Here is a 19,056-nt window from a genome sequence, read left to right as displayed (position 1 = left end):
CTAAAACACATATTATAGATTACTTTTACATTTTTGCTGTCATATATCACACTTAATTGCTTCAGATCATCAAAAAGTTTATATTAAAGAAAATGTAATGCAATTAAAGAAAAAAAAAACAGTTTTCAAACCATGATTAAGGGAAACCAAGCTAGATTTCTGTCCTGTAGAATAAAGAAATCACTTAAATAGAATTTGGATGGGAGTTTTCCCATCATAAAATTATCATTTGAAAACCTTTTTTTATAAGTTTGTCTGATTCTGGAACGTGTTTGATATTGAAACATTTCAACATGGCAAGCACTACAATACATTTGAGGGCACCGTATAAGTTGCTATATGCATTAGGAAGCTCAGTAAAAGCAAGTTGAAATGAGTGAATAAACTCATGTTCTCCAAATTTAGACAAAAACAGTCGAAAAGAGGGGTGGACGAGGGGTGGACGCATAAATCTACAAGTTGAAGTGACCTTTAAATTTCATGCTCAACTTCCTCTGTCCAGGTTGAAAAGTTGAGAGGTTAGCAGGTTAACACCCTCATTAGTCAATGGTCTTTATGATTCAGCTAATGATTGCCAATGTTTGTGTTTAACCACTTCAGGCTATGCAAGATATCTAAAGACATATTGATTTAAATTGTTAGCTGATAAATCATATGAGGCATTAATGTTCATTCATCAATATAGCTATTATGTTCATGTTATCCTTGTTATATGCTCCACTTCCATATCTGTGTTTAAATAAAGAGACTGTTGCAATACAGTATTGTTAGATGTTGAGAAGTAGTAGTTGTCAATGGTTCCGTTTTGGTCATCAGTGTTTTATATGACAGCTTTAAAGCTCATTCCAGCTGCAGAGGCCATGTGCTTGTTTATTGTAAGAGGCATCTTTAAGTGTTTTTCTGGCGCAGCCCACAATGCATTCACCAGTTCAGACTTTTTCCAAAACACATTTCAAGGGTTCACAGCCCTGTATGAGCCTGAGGCACTTCTGTCTGCCAGACACCGTCAGTGAGGAATTAAACAGGAGGCACTTAGGCAACATAGATATTTGAAAAACCTGGTTTGTTTAAATGCTGTTGCGAAACGGAAATGTGTACTTGAAAGGGTGATCCAAATGTTCTTTTGTGCATTGCATTAGCCTAATTTGAAAAAAGAGACTGACACAAAGTGCCAAATTACTGTGAGGGGGACAGAAAATAAAGCAAGGTTTTCCAAATGTTTCACAAAATGAAAATTGGAAAAGTGTGGAGTGCATTTGTCTTTGCATTCAGCCCCCCTTCACTATGATGCACCTAAATAAAATCTCGGTCAGTAATCTAATTGGCAAACATGCCCACTCCTCTGGCGGGAGAATCTGTCAGCACTGCTATTAGTCTGGCATTCACTGATCACATCTTTATGGAAGAGGGCCAAGAAGAAAGCTTTCTTTGAAATAAAGCCATAAAAAACCTATTTGCAGTTTACAAGTCATGTTGGGGACACCGCAATATGTGGAGGGAGACGCCCTGGCCAGACGAGACCGACACTGATCTTACAGATCAAAACGGCATGTGTGATGGAAGCTCAACTTTATAAATGCACCTCTTCAGTAAAACATAGTGCTGACAGGATCAAGCTGTGAGGAGGATTTTGTCCATCAGGATTAATAAAGGAAAACCATCAGAGTGAAAGATCCAGGGTTCTGAGGTCCAGCTCGACAATAACTTTTAAGATATGGTTTGAGCTAAATTGGAATAGATTAAACTTTATTCATGTTTACATAGTCTGTACTCCTTATGCTTTATATAGCCAGGGATGTTTTGGAGCTTGTACTCTGTAAACATTGCCGTTTTTATTCACATTGTAACGCCATTCTGTTGTGTGTCGGTAAACAGATGGCTCTGTCAATCATTTATGAAGTTTATGGTTTCTCCATGTCTTCTTCCTTTAGGTGAAAGCTGCATACTAGGATTACCTGCCTTTGTTGTGTCCAACATGGCAAATATTCAATTTCCATAAGCAGAATCTATAATATATATCTGAATCCAAATCTAGACTTAAAATTAAAGGAGAAATAAAAGGTGTGAAAGGAAACTGAATCTCTCAGACACAGTCCAGTTAACAATAATGCAAGTCTAACATTTACCTCGTAAATAAAGGTCGACTAGGTAGATAATACTTCAAATGATGAAATCAGATCAATCAATCAATCAAAAAAAAAAACAGTTTTAGGTTCAATTTTTAAAAAATTGAATAGATTTGAAAGTTTGTCGTTTGGATTTGCATTTCTTTAAAAGCCAGATTACAATCAACATTCTGAGAGAAAAACTGAAGTTTTTATAGACCTTGTATGAAAAATGTGCTTCAGCTTGCATAAATTTGTACCAATTTCACATCTATGAAATTTTTTTTTAGACAGTTGCAAATCTTATTAAAAATATTAAACATCAACTAAATGTTATACTGTTCTGTTGGAGAAATAATCAAGTAGGTGCCATCAAATTAAAACGTGCGAGTAGATATGCATTCACTGACTCTCCACAAGCAGGGTAAACCACAAAAGGTCATTTTAAATAAGCTAGATGCTTGCAGAATGTTGTATTCAAGCATATGAATAAAAAGTTGAGTGAAAGGAAAAGATATGGTAAAAAAGATTCAAAAGCAACAGAGATTTAACAGTGGAGCAGTTTTGGACTGCAGTGTCTGTGCTTCAAGAGGCACACAGAGTTATCTAGGATGTAGGTTACAACTTTCACATTGCTTGTGTTAGGCCATTTCAGGGACAATGTTGGAATCATCTTCTGTAAGCTAAAAAGAAAAAATACGGAACTGTTGACCAGTGGTCCAAGGTTTTTCAGTACATTTTGCATTCATCGTATTAATCCGCTAAATGTGAGCCATGTCTTATGCTGGTGTTGGTCCAATGTGTTTTATGCACATTCATGTTTAAGCAGTCTGCAAAAATCTAATTTTCAGATAAATTATGACTACGACTTTAAGCTATAATCAGCAAACACACCAGATATGCAATAGTTCTGTGTTTAACGAATTTATGCAATTCATGAGTTTCCTTTTTTGAGTTTCTGAAATCCATGAACTTTTTAATGATATTCTAATCCACCGAGAAGTGCCCACATACACTTTAAGGCAGATAGGATTCTGGAAAACAAGTTTCAAAAGCTTTGCCTACAACATGGTCTCAGTAGATTCTTGTCTGGATTTCCTCACTCTCCGACTAAGCTAACATGGAGCAGCTGTTTGAACTCTTTAGACTGCAAGCAAAATGACAGAGGAGAGACACGACATGCACCAGGTCATTATACGAGAGGATGGAGTCACTGTCAACATTTGCACTACGCAGACATGAAGGGGACCCTATTAATCCGCTAAATGTGAACCGGGGGTGTCCACACTTGTTGAGCCATTTCTTTCCGTCTCTGTGTTGGTATCGAAACATCTATGCTGACAGGGTTAACTACAGAACAACAATATTTAGACTGACTCCTTCTGACCAGGACTGCTGAGTGTTTACAAAGTTTGCCAGCAGTTTTAAAAGGATTTCCTGGATTACATGTTGCTTACATTGTCCATTCTCTGTAACATCAACACTTTTTACTACTCTTAATGTGCTTTTTTTTTTTTTTGCTCATATATATTGGAATATTAGATTTTTTTTAACTATTATTTATTTAGCACTCTTTTAGAAAATAGAAACCAGTTGTACCATAATTGACAAAAATCTAAATTTAACAAAGCTGACTGAAGTACACTATAAATGCGTTTGCTCAAAGGACGGTCTTCCCTGAGAGTAGTGGACAAGCCCATTGTTGATATATCTGGGCTTGCTCTTTAATAAGAAAAAAATAGTTCACATATAAAACCAATATCCGATTCATATTGTGGCTGATAGACATAATAAGGAATATACTGAAAAAGGTTGCTGCATCTAAGCTGAGACAAGGGTCACAGGCAGGATTTTACTCCCAAGACCAAGGCCTGGAAATGCAGTCGCAAGCTTGGGGAAATGAGAAATGCTTTCTAGCATAGACTTTATCTGCGTCAGCATCAGTTTGAAAAGCTTGTTGCTGAAGTAGACCTCGATCCATCCACCTTTTTTTGTGAACTTTGAGCTATGGAGTGTTTGCTAAAGGTGTAATTCTAGCTTTCCTTGCACCATACTTCAGCAACCACCAGGTCTCTGGTCATCAGTCACCATCAAGAAAGGAGCGCTCGTCCTGTGAAGGCAAACAAAGACACCCACTCCAAACACCTTTAGCTCAGCTCGCCTGGGTCACCCGTGGACTGTGGAAGTCCAGGGCCATCGGCTGGGGTCACTGAGGTTGAAATAACACCGCTACTTCAGTTTGACCCACCCAATTAAAGCACGACTGCCATTTCTCATTTGATCTCCCACCAGATACCAAGTCTCTGTCCATTCAGTGATAGATAGATTTAGAATGTGTTCATTGTTTATCTCATAACCCATCTCATGAAATCACCCCAAGAAGCCACACAAAGAGACTGCAAAAAATAAAAAAATAAAAAAAAAAAAGACAACTTTAGGTTTGGAGCAAAGCCAGAATTAAATGTGACATGGCTTACTTTGGTTGACTGCAGTGACTAATGGATAAAATCTAGAACATTTTTAATTTTATGCAAAGTTTGCTTCCTTTTGTTTCTTATGAATCTATAATCCAGTCGCCTGGCACTGACTGAAGGATTTATGTCACAGAAAAAAAAAAAAAAAACATTTTAATGGACAAAGCCAATAAACCCACTCAACATCTTTACTTTGAGATCCTCATTTTCATCTGAACATTCGTGTCCTCAGCTGTACCATGGTTTCAAATAATTTTCTTGCCATTTTATCTGTGTAATTATCCTCATATGTGCATGCTCTCACAAGCGCATCTTAAATTATCCACATATTTTCATTTCCAGCTCGAATGTGGGAAGAACATCTGAAGCACATAAATGGATGTGCAGCAGTGTAACCACTTCTCCAGTATTCCTGAACTGGAGCATCTTTTCACTGTCGCATTGCTCTTTAATTTAGAGGAGGTCGGCTCTGATCTGAAACCAACATGTCAGACTTATGGGTTTATAATTACACAAGTAACATGTCTCTGTAACTTGTTTTCTCCAATTTGGAAAGTGCTGCTAGGCTCTAGGATGAAATTACTTATATTTGTACCAATTTATTTCAGACAGGAGATGACAAATTAATATTTTTTCTATGCTGTATATCCAATCTTAAATAAATAAATGAGTGCATAAATAAGGTTATTCTAATTCAGAACCTGTAGCTAGCAAGACTTTTTTGTACTTGACCAATTTTTAAGTGATTTTTCTGATTTATAACAACCAGGTGTTTTAAATTTGCTGCTACGGAATTAGAACATAATGACTAAACCTATGTAAGAATGCATTTGCAATTTACATATTAGAAGCTACAAATTACAAGTGTCAATAATTGGGAAAGATTAAGCATTACTTTCTTAAATTCAAATATTTAGTTACTAAAAATATAAGCTGAAAAGACCAATAATAAAAATTAAAAAGACCCATCAATCTACTTCTGAGTGGCGGTCCTACACATAGCATTCATATACTATGTCCAAATAACTATCAAGATGGCAGACCCATTTGAAACAGTACAAACTATAATATTTAATTTTATTGTGCAAAAATGTAATTTTACAATTGATTTCCATTCATTATTTTCCCCACTCGGTGATTATGACAGGTGGGACGTTGCCGCAGGTGTTAAATAATCAACATTTTGTTTTAATTAAGTCTCGAGTTTCAGAAGCAATGCGTTGAATCAACTTTTACTCCAGTTGAGGTGACCGACTGCACAACGTAGCCCAGATTTTTGACCTTTATTCTCAAATGTCACAGAACATGTAAAGCAAGCTTTCCTTTCCTCTGGCTGCGTTTGTTTTGACATCTGATTATGAATAAGTGACATGTGTAAATGTGTAAGATCTGCACATTTGAGTGCATGTCTGTGCAATTAGTTTTGCCAGTTTAGGTTTGAGGATTTAAAAAGAAAGAATTTAAAAAAAACTGTAATTGTCAACTTTTATATATGCTTATGTCTCCATATGGCTGTGAATTCTGAATGCAGTCTTCTGTGAACGGCGAGGGTCCAGTGACAGGATGTAATGGCAGGGTTCTTAGGTCAAAGGCACACATCTGTAGCTTTGCCCAGACTGTGCCGACTGCAGTCAAAGTGGGCAGCCAGCCGCACTCTAATGTGTATTAGCAAGACAAAAGGTGAGAAGAGAGGAGGGCATAAGATGGGCTTTGATTTCTCTGAGATTTATAGGCGTGATGAAATCAGCTCTGAATAAGCTGGGCCTGCCCATTTGCTCAATCGTTTAGCTACATCTGAAGGCACTTGGGTTTGTTCAAGGAGGCAAACATCCCCCTCCAAAAAGACAGCAAATCTAAAGAGAAAAAAGAAAAGGGTGAGCTGCAGCCCCTTTTGAAGTTCCTCATGTCCCATTCAGAGACTCATCTACTCTCCCTCCTCATTGTGAGTCCTGCTTCTCAGCTATCCTTGCCTTCCTGAAAAAAATTCCCATGTGTAGACACAAATGATTCCTGGGATACCAAGAAAACACTTGGCAGCCAAGAGATAAATGTCAGTAGCTGCTGTTTAACAATCTTACTCTAAGGAGAGTCAGCCATGTGGTTGAAAAATGCTGGCCTTTATCAAGTAGTAAAACAGCGCTGATGTATGTGTATACAGCCATCACAACACCCAGAGGATGGTGATAAGGGTGTCTTTCTCCCAATTTCCTTTCCTCCATCCTCCATGTCCTGCAGTAAATACTAAGTGCCCCTCTGCGACCCACACAGTGATAAATAACCCTTAAGGTTAACTACATTTCAAATGGAGCAGGGAGGCCATTATCGGCCTCCAGAGTTTTCTTGACATCCTCAATATGTTATCTGTGAGCCCAGGGACTTTTACCAGACCAACATTAGCTGGCTTCGCTCTTTTTGTTGAGTCTGATAAATTCAAGGGAGAACCTCTTTAACCATCAAGCAGTGGAAACAATGTTAATCTGGTGAATCCATGTTCAGCTGCCTCAGCTTGTAGCTGTGCAATGCAACATTCGGTGCCTTGAAAAAGTATTCGCACTCCCTCCACTTTTCACGTTCAACCCCTAACCTCAATGCTATACAGGAAATGTATAGCTAATGCTAAATTTCAACACAGAGAAATCTGGTCTTTCTACAACTAATCTGAAAAATTTGATCCTCTATTGTCCTGCAACTTTTGGATGAATGCTGCTCCAATACTCCTCCAATACTCCAATAAAAAGTTAATGACAAAACCTGATGACACGCCATGGAGGTTATTCAATTTTTCAATTCATATGTGATGGAACAGGGATGCAACCAAACGTTTCAGGACAGCGGCACTCAAAGACTTGATTTGTAGACCTATGTTGATTTGGGATACATTTCTACATTTAAAAAATTAACATTTTATTTAAAAAAAAAAAAACATAGCTTCAGCTCAGCCAGATTGTGTGGTGAACATCTCTGAAGATTCTCAATTGGATATGTTATAGGCTATACACTGAACGCTTTGATGTAACTCATGTGATGCAAAATTACATTCTCCCCTTTTTGTCCTTCCATTAAATATTATTTTATTGAAAACAGCTTGATTTCCCTTTAAAGCCACACTAAAATTATTAATGTATAAGACTTATATTATTAAGATTTAAGATTAATCATGACGTGCTGATATTCTGGGAAGTGACCCAAAAACAAGACAAGGACATACAAATACAAAAAGCGAATGGTTAGTCCCATCTTCACATTTACTAAGGAGAAAACAAACAATCCAGAAGCCGGGCAGTGTAAGAAAAAAATAAGTAAAAATCAAACTCTAAAAGGACAGCAGTAAGTAATAAAACTGTAAAAACAAAATGCAAAAATTACTAAATGTTTATAAGGAACACTTTAATATAATCCTTCTAAGACAAATGAAAAACACTGCATACCTGTGTCGCATAAACCAACACTGAAAATCAAATCCAAACGATCTGGTGTAGCCCTACCTGACAAAAAAAAAAGCAGCATAAAAACAGAAACATACAATGCAATCAGATTAAAACACAAATCTATAAAGTTTACCTGCAGCGTCGAACAGCCACACAACCAGGCAAAGCTACCATCCGTAACGTCGCTAATAGTGTGGCTCTGTAAATATAAATTATATATAGATATATACAGGAGTGAAAGTGAAAGTAGTTTTAAATTCATGGGGGTACCATGACAATTATATATATATATATATATATATATATATATATATATATATATATATATATATATATATATATATATATATATATATATATATATATATATATATATATATATATATATATATATATATATATATATATATATATGTATATATATGTGTGTGTGCGTGTGTGCGTGTGTGTGTGTGTGTGTGTGTGTGTGTGTAATTCTTGGGGAGTTTGAGTCTGTTGGATACCATTTTCAAACTTAATAAGAAATTTTAAACTGATTTGCCCTGGTATGATTCAATGAATTCACGATAGATAGATAGATAGATAGATAGATAGATAGATAGATAGATAGATAGATAGATAGATAGATAGATAGATAGATAGATAGATAGATAGATAGATAGATAGATAGATAGATAGATAGATAGATTAGATAGATAGATAGATAGATAGATAGATAGATAGATAGATAGATAGATAGATAGATAGATAGATAGATAGATAGATAGATAGATAGATAGATAGATAGATAGATAGATAGATAGATAGATAGATAGATAATAGATAGATAGATAGATAGATAGATAGATAGATAGATAGATAGATAGATAGATAGATAGATAGATAGATAGATAGATAGATAGATAGATAGATAGATAGATAGATAGATAGATAGATAGATAGATAGATAGATAGATAGATAGATAGATAGATAGATATCAGCGTTGCTGATGAATGCTGAAGGGAGCCTGGATGGGGCAGATCAGTGAGCTTAATGACTGCCCTCACTAAATATGAGCTTAACAGGGGGGCAAAGGGGGCTCGTGAAGAATCTAGAATCAATGAAGCTAGACAACGCCCCAATGGGCACAGCGAGTTTGCCGGATGATGATGCTGGAGAGCCATCTGTGAGCTGAGACATACAGAAGTGAGCAACCCTGGCGGACTGGTGACGGGGTTCTCCTGGAGGTGTGCTAGAAAAGATGATCCGGTCAGAGGAGTCCACGAGGAGATCAGCAGGGCTGACGAGAGTCAGTGGTGGGAAGAAAGGGATGGCGGATCGAAGAGAGGTCAGGATGGGGGCAGCTGAAACTCACAGGACAAACAACCATGCACACACACACACACCTAGGGAGAATTTGGAGACGCCAATTAACTTGACAGTCATGCTTTTGGACTATGGGATGAAGCCGGAGTACCCGGAGAGAACCCATCATACACAGGGAGAACATGTCAACTTAATAATTAATTATCCATCCATTTTTGGTACACCCATGTCCTTGCTGGTGCCCATCTCCAGCTAACGTTCCAGGCAAGAGGCGGGGTCACCCTGGACAGGTCGTCAGTCTGTCACAGGGCAACACAGAGACAGACAGGACAAACAACAATGCAAACACACTCACACCTAGGGACAATTTAGAGAGACCAATTAACCTGTCAGTCATGTTTTTGACTATGGGAGGAAGCCGGAGTACCCGGAGAAAACCCACCATGCACGGGGAGAACAAGCAAACTCCATGCAGAAAGACCGGGGCTAGGAATTGAACCCAGAACCTTCCTGCTGCAAGGCAACAGCTCTACCAACTGTGCCACTGTGCAGCCCACATTAAAATCAAAGTATCTAAACTTTTTAGAACCAGTACCTCCAAATGAACCACCCAATTCAGGGGATGCTGCAGGTAACCAAAGAAACCCCAAAATTACAGGTAAACAATCTGGTTGTACATTACAAAAAGAAGCAATACATTCCAGGTGAGTAACGTCGTTTTCTCTTCATGACAGGAAAGAAGGTCCAAAAGAAGTGAAAGTGACAATCCATCTGTAAAATTGTATTTAGAACCTCCTCATCCTCTTACATGCCGAACCCTTAGAAACTGCATGATAACAAAAACCTCTGTCCATCCGTCCATTTTCCTCTGCTGTTTCTGGGTCATGGGGTAACAGCTTCAGAAAGGAGGCCCAGTCTTCCCTCTCCCCAGCCACTTCTTCCAGCTCCTCGGGGGGAATCCCAAGGCGTTCCCAGGCCATCCGAGAGACATAGATCCTCCAGCGTGTCCTGGGTCTTCCTTGGGGCCTCCTCCCGGTGGGACGTGCCCGCAACACCTCATCAGGGAGGCGCCCAGGAGGCATCCTTACCAGACGCCCGAGCCACCTCAACTGGGTCCTCTCAACTTGGAGAAGCAGCGGCTCTACTCTGAGTCGCTCCCGGATGTTGTAGCTTCTCACCCTATTTCTAAGGGAGAGTCCAGACACCCTGCAGAGGAAACCCATTTCGGTCGCTTGTATCCGTGATCTCGTTCATTTGGTCATGACCCAAAGCTCATGACCAAAGATGAGGTGGGAAAATAGATCGACTGGTAAATCGAGAGCTGTCTCTGTTTGACTCTGCTCTCTCTTCACCACTACAGACCGGTACAGCGCCTGCTTCGCAGCAAACACTGCCCCAATCAGCCTGTCGATTTCCTGTTCCCATTTTCCCTCATTTGTGAACAAGATCTCCAGATACATAAACTCCTCCACTTGAGGCAGGAACCCCTCTCCTAATCTCTCCCAGAGAGGAGACATTCCACGTCCAAAGAGCCAGGTTCTGCAACTGAAGATCAGGTCGACGGGGACCCCTCCCTCAAGCACCATCCAGATTCAGAAGAGGACAGAACAATTTAGGACAGAAGTTTTGAACATACGATGATAACAATTCCTGCAGCTGCCCCAAAACCCAGGCCAAAACCCAACCCGTTCATAAAGGACTCTCCACAATCTGTCAAAAAGCTCCACATACTCCAGCTTGCACGCTGCTGCTGTGGCACTTCTCGATTCAAATTTTGAAGAATCGCTTCCACAATTTCCTCTTCATCCGACTCATTTAAATTGTAAGACCTTTTAATAGTCTTCATCAGCTCTGCTATTTCTCCTAGCAACTCCTCTGTACTCAAATCTCTTATCCTCCTCCTTTGGACCCTTATATAAAATTCCTCAATATCATCCCTCAAGTTGTTGTCCATGTTAAGAGTTTTTAGTCTCCAGTCTTTGTCCAGTACTCGAATGAAAGATCTTGGGAATGTTCAAGTACTTAGAGACAGTTTTATGATGTCATAACAAAAGAAAATGATATTATTACATCACAGAGAGAGTGATGTCATAACTGACATACATTTGGATTTGCATATATTTATGCATTTTATAAAATATGTTAATATGGTTTTCTTTTGCATATTATTGAAATATGTTTAATCTAGGTCATGCTAGTTCTGCTATTATATTGTTTTTGTCATGTTTTAGTTTGTGAGAAAGTGTGGTGGGAATTTAACATTATGGCTCCTCCTTGCAGGAACTTGTTTTATGCCAGACACTGACCTTACCTCGATGCCCATTGTGTTTTACCCAGGGATGAAAGTAGTTTTAAATTCTTGGGGGTACTATGACAAAGAATATATATATGTGTTCAAGGGACCAGACCAAATGTGGAGGCGGGCCAGATCCGGCCTGCGGGCCGTAGTTTGGGGACCCCTGGGTTAGGTGGTCCCCAAACTAAAGCTTGTGTGCTTTGGAGTTTCAGTGCTGATTAACTTTTTTTGAAGCGACAAAAGCTGGTAGCTCTTGAATTGCTACAAAATAAAGCTGTATTTCCTCCCTCAGCCCACTGGCTGCAATGTTGACACCTTGAGATGCCATGAGACCTAAATTCTGAACATCATGGCATGGAGTGCATCCCAGTTTTCCATGTCTGGCATATAACCATTCATTTTAGCTTTTAAACTGGTTATATTGATCCTGTGTCCAGACAGAGGGGTAATCAGTAGCCCAGCATCACGACCTGTTTGTTCTGAAGATCCTGCAGCTTCCACTTCATCTTCCTAACATGGCACCTCCTCACCCTGACTCTCATACTAATAGGAGGAACCACAGAGCTCTGTTAGGTTAAAGCTCGTCTTCTGAAGTTGGGATATTTTTCCTCCAACAGGTTCCAGAGGAATCACCTCAAACCAGATGTTGGACTGGATTTTATTTCAATGTCATTTGTGAATGTTTCTCATTTTCAACAGTGGAGCTATAAAGGTTGAAAAAGGTTATTATTTTGGAGAAAAGGGTTAGGGTTTATGAGCCAGGAAGCTGAACGTCTTGCTCCTTTATTACGTTTTTTTGACACAACTTTGAGCAGTGGTGTAGAAAAGCTCAATGAAAGGTTGAGTGAAACTATAAGAAACAGAAAAAATAAACTATGTATCAGCTCTAAATACACAGAATAAACTTCTAGTGTCTGAATAAAATTAACGTGAGCTGCAGTTAAGAAACAGTCACGTAGCAACTGTTGCTATGTAAACAAAAACTATCAGGATATGGCTTTTCTAGAATAAACACATTTGGAAAACAATCTCAAAATAAACTAACAAAACATCTAACACCAAACAGAACATAGATTGAACAGCCATTGTTTTCGGAGGTGTAAGAAAAGATTGACAACACAGGAGGTGAAGTTCATACATTAACAGGCAGGCTTTCTCTCTGTGAACAGGTATTCCAAACTGCAACTTCCGCGATCGACATGTTGCACCGCTGCTCTAGCAAAGCACAACAGTTCAGAAACAATATGACATGAGAAAAAAAGCTATTTATTAACTGATTAAGTCGTGTTTTAGATTGTTCTTTAAAAATTAATCAGTCACGGCTGATTAGTGGGTGAACTCACAGCTGCACGGAACCCATTGATTTTTTTTTTACAGCACACAGCCGCTCCTCTCTTGAGGGTACCCCCGCTAAATCTTTTAGGGGTACTCAGTACCCTGCCGTACCCCCTTACTTTCACCCCTGGATATATATATATATATATATATATATATATATATATATATATATATATATATATATATATATATATATATATATATATATATATGTTTAAATCCACAGTTTTAAACTGTGGATTTAAAACTGTTTTCCTAAAACCTACCATGGTCGCCAAACAATGGAGAACGCATGGGCCCAACACACACCTGGTCACACAAACAGGAAATTGGCCACAGCCCTGCCAGCTTCCTTTTCATGGAAGCTCATTCTATAAGGAAGGTGCGACACCTTGTGGTGCCACCTGTTACACATCCATAAGTGAAGGCAGTTATGCTTTATTTGTGTGTAAATTCCAATGGTAGCTCTATTGTAGCATAAAACCATGTGGCGCAGTAAAGTTACAGTTAAGCTTTTCATGCTACTATTTATTTTTAAGCATTTTCCAGAAGGCAGATTTTCACAAGCCGATATTATTGAAGTCTTTACTCACCAGCATCATTTCATAGCTAATTGGAAAGAAATTTAAACTCTTACTATTGTTAAATTTGTTGTTGTTGTTGTTGTTGTTGTTGTTGTTGTCATTTTATTCTCGTTTTAGCCAGTAGAACATTTGAACATTTAAGAACTGACATCCATAAACCTCTAATCAGACTTAATTAACCTCCCATAGGCTTATAACTCGCAATTACGGGTAGATTCAAGGCTGATCCTCTCATGCTAACAGAAGGTGGCATCACAATATGCATATATATTATTCTTCTAAATAAGTCTCTAAAGATTTATTTACTTTGTGGTGATTTTAAAGATTTTCTTAGATTTGAGGTGCTTTTTTTTTACTTTGAAAACATTTTTTCTTTGTATGGCCAGATACAACAACCACATTACATAATGGTTGGTTTAATTCCTGTGCTCCATGTTGTAAGAAGTGTCAAATATTTATACCAAATGGTTTGTTGTATTTTTTTTTATTAAAGAAGCTGTGATGTCTGCAAATATGTGCTGAAGGCACCATCTAGTGGAAATACAGGCTTTCTTCACAAAATTGCATTACGTCGACATTTATAAACTGGTTCATGGTTCCTTTACTATGTATTTTTTAATTGGCAAATTTGATTTAAAGGATGATATGTGTGCATATGTGCATTATCCAGCAAATTCTTCTGTTTGTGAATGAATCTACTCACTACTGATATTTGGGGAAAGTCAGCATTAAGTGATTTTACACTAACAGTAGAGACAGGTCGCAATAAATACAAGTAACGCTATTAAATGTTTGCAAATGTTGAAGATGTAAATTTAGAATTATATCATAAAAATCTCAGTTTTTATAGATAAGGTTTGGACATCTGTGAAACAGCCAGAGCTCCAAATAAATCAAAATACCTTGTTTGCAGTTATGTTAATCCCATTTGTATATCTATATTGATTGGTGTTATTTTGCTCAAATAATGCTTTCACATTTTATTCCAAGTTGGATCTGCATTTGATGAGAATGTTGACTGTATGTCTGTCGCCAGGGGGTGCTGTTAGCAAATTCAAAGTTTGATTCTTGTCTGTTACATCATTGTTTACATCATTTTTATGTAAACAGTTCTTGAATAATGAAAATATATACATATATTATAAGCTTGTTTTCTGTTCTAGTTGTGCTATGAGAAACTGCCCTGCAATTATTACATCTCATAGTGTGGCATCACATGTTAAAATGTAGCTTTTAATTGCAATTATTTCAATATGTCATCACCAAAATGTCAATCATTGATAAATTTCATATGTAAATGATTCATTTTAATCCAAAACCTCCACCAATTGATATAAATAGTTGTTGTCAAATTGCATTATGTAAGTAATTATTTTTCCAGATTTGATTGGTTACATAACTTCAACTTAAAAAAAGAAATAGTTGGTTCAAAATTTTGAAGTCCTTGTGGATTTTCCCCTCATCCAAGCAGATTCAAAAAGAAGCTCAGATGTGGACACGCATAATCACATCTACAACTGTCCTTTAACAAGCGTGTTCCTTTCTCTAGCCGTGCATTTTTAACACTAATTAAGCAATTAAATTTATAATAATTTCAAAGTCAGAGCTTGGGGAAGACTAATTCAACTTGATGCTAGTCTGTTTTATACATTCCTAATTGTTTTATGGTTCACCAGCAGAAGCACTGATGTTCAAATTTGAAAGCTCTAGTTAGAGATTTGAGGTGACGTCAACCAACGTTGTCAATTGTCCTCCTTCATCAGATTTGTTTCCTTTATGCAACACATTAATATCTCTAACAGTGATGCTGTCCCACATTATGATGACCTCACCACTATGCTTGTCATATCGTCATAACCTTTGAAAGCCTTATCTTCACTCCTTTAAACATTTTTTTCTGAGCCCTCTCATAGATCAAAGTGATGCACAACTGGTGACAATACAGACATCGTTTTTAGTGTCTTGAGATGATATGTATAAGTTGCTCTGTGAATGAAATGAACATAAATTAAATAAAGTTTCTAAAAACTTGCTCAAATTGCTCAGATGAGTTTGGCATAACTAAAGGTATCACTCAGACACTTTAGCTAAAAGAAGAGGTTAGAGGGTAATCTGCAGCCCACTTCAATGGGCTTAGTGCTCTAAGCAGGAAGCTGGGGTGCCAAGTGAACACATACAGGTGCTGACTCCCTATAATATGACATTCATACATCATGAGTCGATGTGAACTTCTGAGCATACCTGAACAAATAACTTAAGTCTTTACTGAGGAGCGACATTTATTTCAAACGGGTTATTCAAAATACAAAACAAAACCAAAAAAAAAAAACAGAAGAAATTACAGTTTAGCTAGGCAAAAGAAATTACAAGCAAAGACACAAGTAAGAATACATGGGTCAAAAATAGTAAGTAAAGAAAGCACCATTTTTAATGTTACAAAATTTTAAACATTTTTATTTGGAATATCAAGTAAAATGTCAAATAAAAAAAAAAACTTCAAGATTTTATTAACACTTTTTTCCTTTTTTTTTGTCCTTTCATACATACACACATATTGTAGTAGGGTAGTAAGGCACAATGTTAAGAGCATCTGGCATTAAGTGGAGGTAAGACAATAAAAAAAAGACAGAGCTTGATACACTGGAAGCCGAAGCGACATCTCTTTGGTACAGCTGCATGATTTGGAAGAGACACACTATCAATGAGCATGACAATGTTAACTCGACAACATTATGTACAAAAAATATGTAAAAAAATGTTATAAATATGTCTAAAAAAAACCACAGACACTATTTACATCTTCACACTGAAGGAAGGTAGGGCTATTCAACGTTTCACACTCGGTGGATTATTTTGGGATGTTGGGAAATCGATTGTCACCAAAACAGTTGTTGGAATCCACAAAACAGATTGCTGTGATACTTTCGACATGTGATGGGAAAACTGTATTGCTTGGATGTCAGTTCATTGTCTGTGAGTGCAGAAGGCACAGTGCGATGTTGTGATGACGAGTCTCCAAACTCTTTTCTTTTCTCCCCCAGCTTTCTCTGCTCTCAATCTTTCTTCCTCAGTATGAGATAAATGAGGCCACTGATGAGACTCAGAGGGAAAGCCACCCAGGCCAGCACGTAAGAGTAGCCAAAGCCTTTCCCATTACTCGGTCTCATCACGGTGTAGATAATCGCTGCGCACATCACAAAAACACCTGGGAAAGATTTTATTTTTTTCAAAATGAGAGAAAGAGAGAGAGAGACAGAGAGAGAGACAGAGAGACAGAAAGATCAGGAGGGTTGCAGATGATGTCATAGCTCAGACTACTTCCTTTCAGGGTGTAACCCCTCTCAGTAATAAAGTCATACTCACTCGCCAAGATCTGGAAGATGGAGGTGAAGTAGAAGCGTCCGCCCTTAAACAGTCTGAACAGCTGATAAGCGAAAGCTAACAGGGAGACGAAGCAGAAGACTACAGCCAGGATCATGAGGGCTTGCACAGCCTGGATCCAATCTAAGAAAAAGGAGAAAGAATAATTTTCAGTCCTCATAATCTATAACAACAACAAACAAGGTTTGTTATTCTGGAATGTGCATAAACCTTCATTGCTGGCCTGTGAACAGCTGTAGGCTTTCGGTTCTGAGAGGCAGCTATACCAAAGATCGCTGTGTCCTTTTTCATCTGCAACCCATTGCTAAAAAAGAACAAAAAAATAACAATTAAATAAAAAAAAAATACAAGCAGTCATAAGCACAAACGTGTTATTCTTGTTTCCAAAAACTACAACACCAAATTGCCACACAATAAAGCCGCTGCAACCTTAAATAGAATGCGTCGCTTACACTGGATGCTGTAGACACAATGAGGAGGATGAAAACGAGGAGGTGCAAAGCAAGCACTCCCAAAAGAATGCACAGCATGTTGGATACAGATCTGGAGAGGCATAAGAAAGCAGAGGTAAGAAAAACATCGATTCATTCAGCAGCTCAGCACAAGTATTTACTCATTTCGACACCAGGGGGAGGCATTTCCTCACTTCTGCACCGACCGCAATGTTTACCTCAATGTGAAAGTGTCCCATTACATCGAAAGGAAAAAGAGAAAAAAAGACACTTTTTAAAAGCATACATTTTTTTCCTTTAATGAGTAAAGCATACTAAGATTAAACGAATATAAAAACACTTTGTGTCAATTCAAGACGCCGAGCCACATAATTATTTAAATGTGAAAATGACTTAATTACTCAAGTCTTATAAACAATGTTTTCATAGTTCCTTCTAGCAAAAACAACTTTATGAGAAAGCTCTGCTTGAAAAGTTTTTTTTTTTTATCGACAGTCTGTTTTACGAGCAGTCAAACTCAATCCATATGCGAGGGAAAATATCCCAGTAAGCGCCGCCGCCATGCGTAAACTTAGTTCGTCTCTGTTTTGTTTTCTCAAGAATGAAAAGTCAAAACTACGACAGTCGAGACACGTAAACCGCCGAGATTTGAGCTCGCGACATCATTTTTGTATCGCTACAGTAAATCCAAAGCGGTTTTGAAGTCCAAGAAGGCCTGATAGTTAAGTGAAATAAATGGTTCTTTATGAACATATACACATACACCAAAGGGAAATAAAAACAAAACATACGTTTAGTGACTGCAAAAAAAAAAAAAAAAAGTTTCAAAACTTAAATCCAACTTACAAAAGGTAGAGCAGAAGTTTTCAGTGGAAAAGGGCGTGTTGAAGAGAAGTGAAGAGTTGGGAAAGAATCGTAGCGCTTCTGCTCCTCTCGGCTCTCTCTCTCTGCAGTTACTATTCCAGATGTGTCTCATGCAGCCCAATCAGTCTGAGAACACCGCCCTGCAGGCCCTGCACGTCACCGGAGGTCTGCTCCTTTCCAACCCCCCCTTCTTTCTTATTCCCGCGGAATGATATGGGCTGTGCTGAAGTTCGGAGGGCTGTACAGGGTGTCCAGTAGTATTTTGTTTTCTTGCTAAAGTCTTGGAAATGCAAGAGGCGTTGGTCGGCTCAGTATTTTAAAGCTTACCACTCTGCATTCTGCGTGGCTGACACACCTAATAAAGCTGCATGTTGTTTGTCTTTGTTTGTCTTATCCTTTTATAGCTCGGTAGAAAAACTCAAGTCCTGTCTCTCATTGTTTTGGCTGTTGACAAATTGTGCTCTTATTGTGCGTTCCCTTTTATTGCACTAATAAAAACAGTTTAACTCAAAACAATAAAACTGGCATAGCATTAAATGCCAGTTTAATAAATAAACATGGCTTTCAAAAGTCTGCCTTCTCCCTATCAGAAAGGCAACTTTTTTGTCAATATTACAGTCCAACCAAAAATGGGACAATCCCACACAAATTCTAACACATCAGCTTTAAAATCTGTCATAGTCACGCTTGGCATTTATGAAACAGAATGTCACGATCTTCTTCAGATTATTTTACAATCCAGATAAATCATAATTTAACTGGGTGAAATTTGTGGATCTCTGTATTTTGCCTCAATTATGTAAGGCTGAACTCCTAGGTGGAAATATC

The 19,056-nt window shown here is 38.0% G+C and overlaps 1 protein-coding gene and 1 long non-coding RNA gene across 2 annotated transcripts; both read right to left on the bottom strand.

Moving 5' to 3' along the window:
• Positions 1 to 5,847: 5,847 nt before the first annotated feature.
• On the bottom strand, positions 5,848 to 8,242 carry LOC145552688 (uncharacterized). Its single transcript, XR_014088819.1, has 2 exons — positions 8,141 to 8,242; positions 5,848 to 8,064 (listed from the first exon to the last, which is right to left on the bottom strand). It is a non-coding gene; the product is annotated as an uncharacterized LOC145552688 (long non-coding RNA).
• A 7,550-nt stretch (positions 8,243 to 15,792) lies between these two features.
• pmp22a (peripheral myelin protein 22a) lies at positions 15,793 to 18,387 on the bottom strand. The gene is made up of 5 exons (XM_008416142.3): positions 18,211 to 18,387; positions 17,365 to 17,455; positions 17,123 to 17,216; positions 16,895 to 17,035; positions 15,793 to 16,736 (listed from the first exon to the last, which is right to left on the bottom strand). The coding sequence occupies exons 2-5, from the start codon at positions 17,440 to 17,442 to the stop codon at positions 16,585 to 16,587; spliced, it is 465 nt and encodes a 154-aa protein (XP_008414364.1). The 5' UTR covers positions 17,443 to 17,455; positions 18,211 to 18,387; the 3' UTR covers positions 15,793 to 16,584.
• Positions 18,388 to 19,056: the final 669 nt, after the last annotated feature.

The sequence above is a fragment of the Poecilia reticulata genome, chromosome 8 (genome assembly GCF_904066995.2).
Source record: "Poecilia reticulata chromosome 8, P_reticulata-male-v2, whole genome shotgun sequence".
Taxonomy (NCBI): domain Eukaryota; kingdom Metazoa; phylum Chordata; class Actinopteri; order Cyprinodontiformes; family Poeciliidae; genus Poecilia; species Poecilia reticulata.
The sequence above is the reverse complement of the archived record's forward strand: the minus strand, read 5'-3'. Positions and strand labels throughout refer to the sequence as shown.

Bases quoted from the DNA above. Each gene is read 5' to 3' on its own strand.
- pmp22a (XM_008416142.3), bottom strand. From the start codon at position 17,442: ATGCTGTGCATTCTTTTGGGAGTGCTTGCTTTGCACCTCCTCGTTTTC. The intron at 17,217-17,364 runs GTAAGCGACGCA...GTTCTTTTTTAG, and splicing joins TTGTGTCTACAGCATCCAGT to CAATGGGTTGCAGATGAAAA. The intron at 17,036-17,122 runs GTTTATGCACAT...CCTTTTTCTTAG, and splicing joins TTCACAGGCCAGCAATGAAG to ATTGGATCCAGGCTGTGCAA.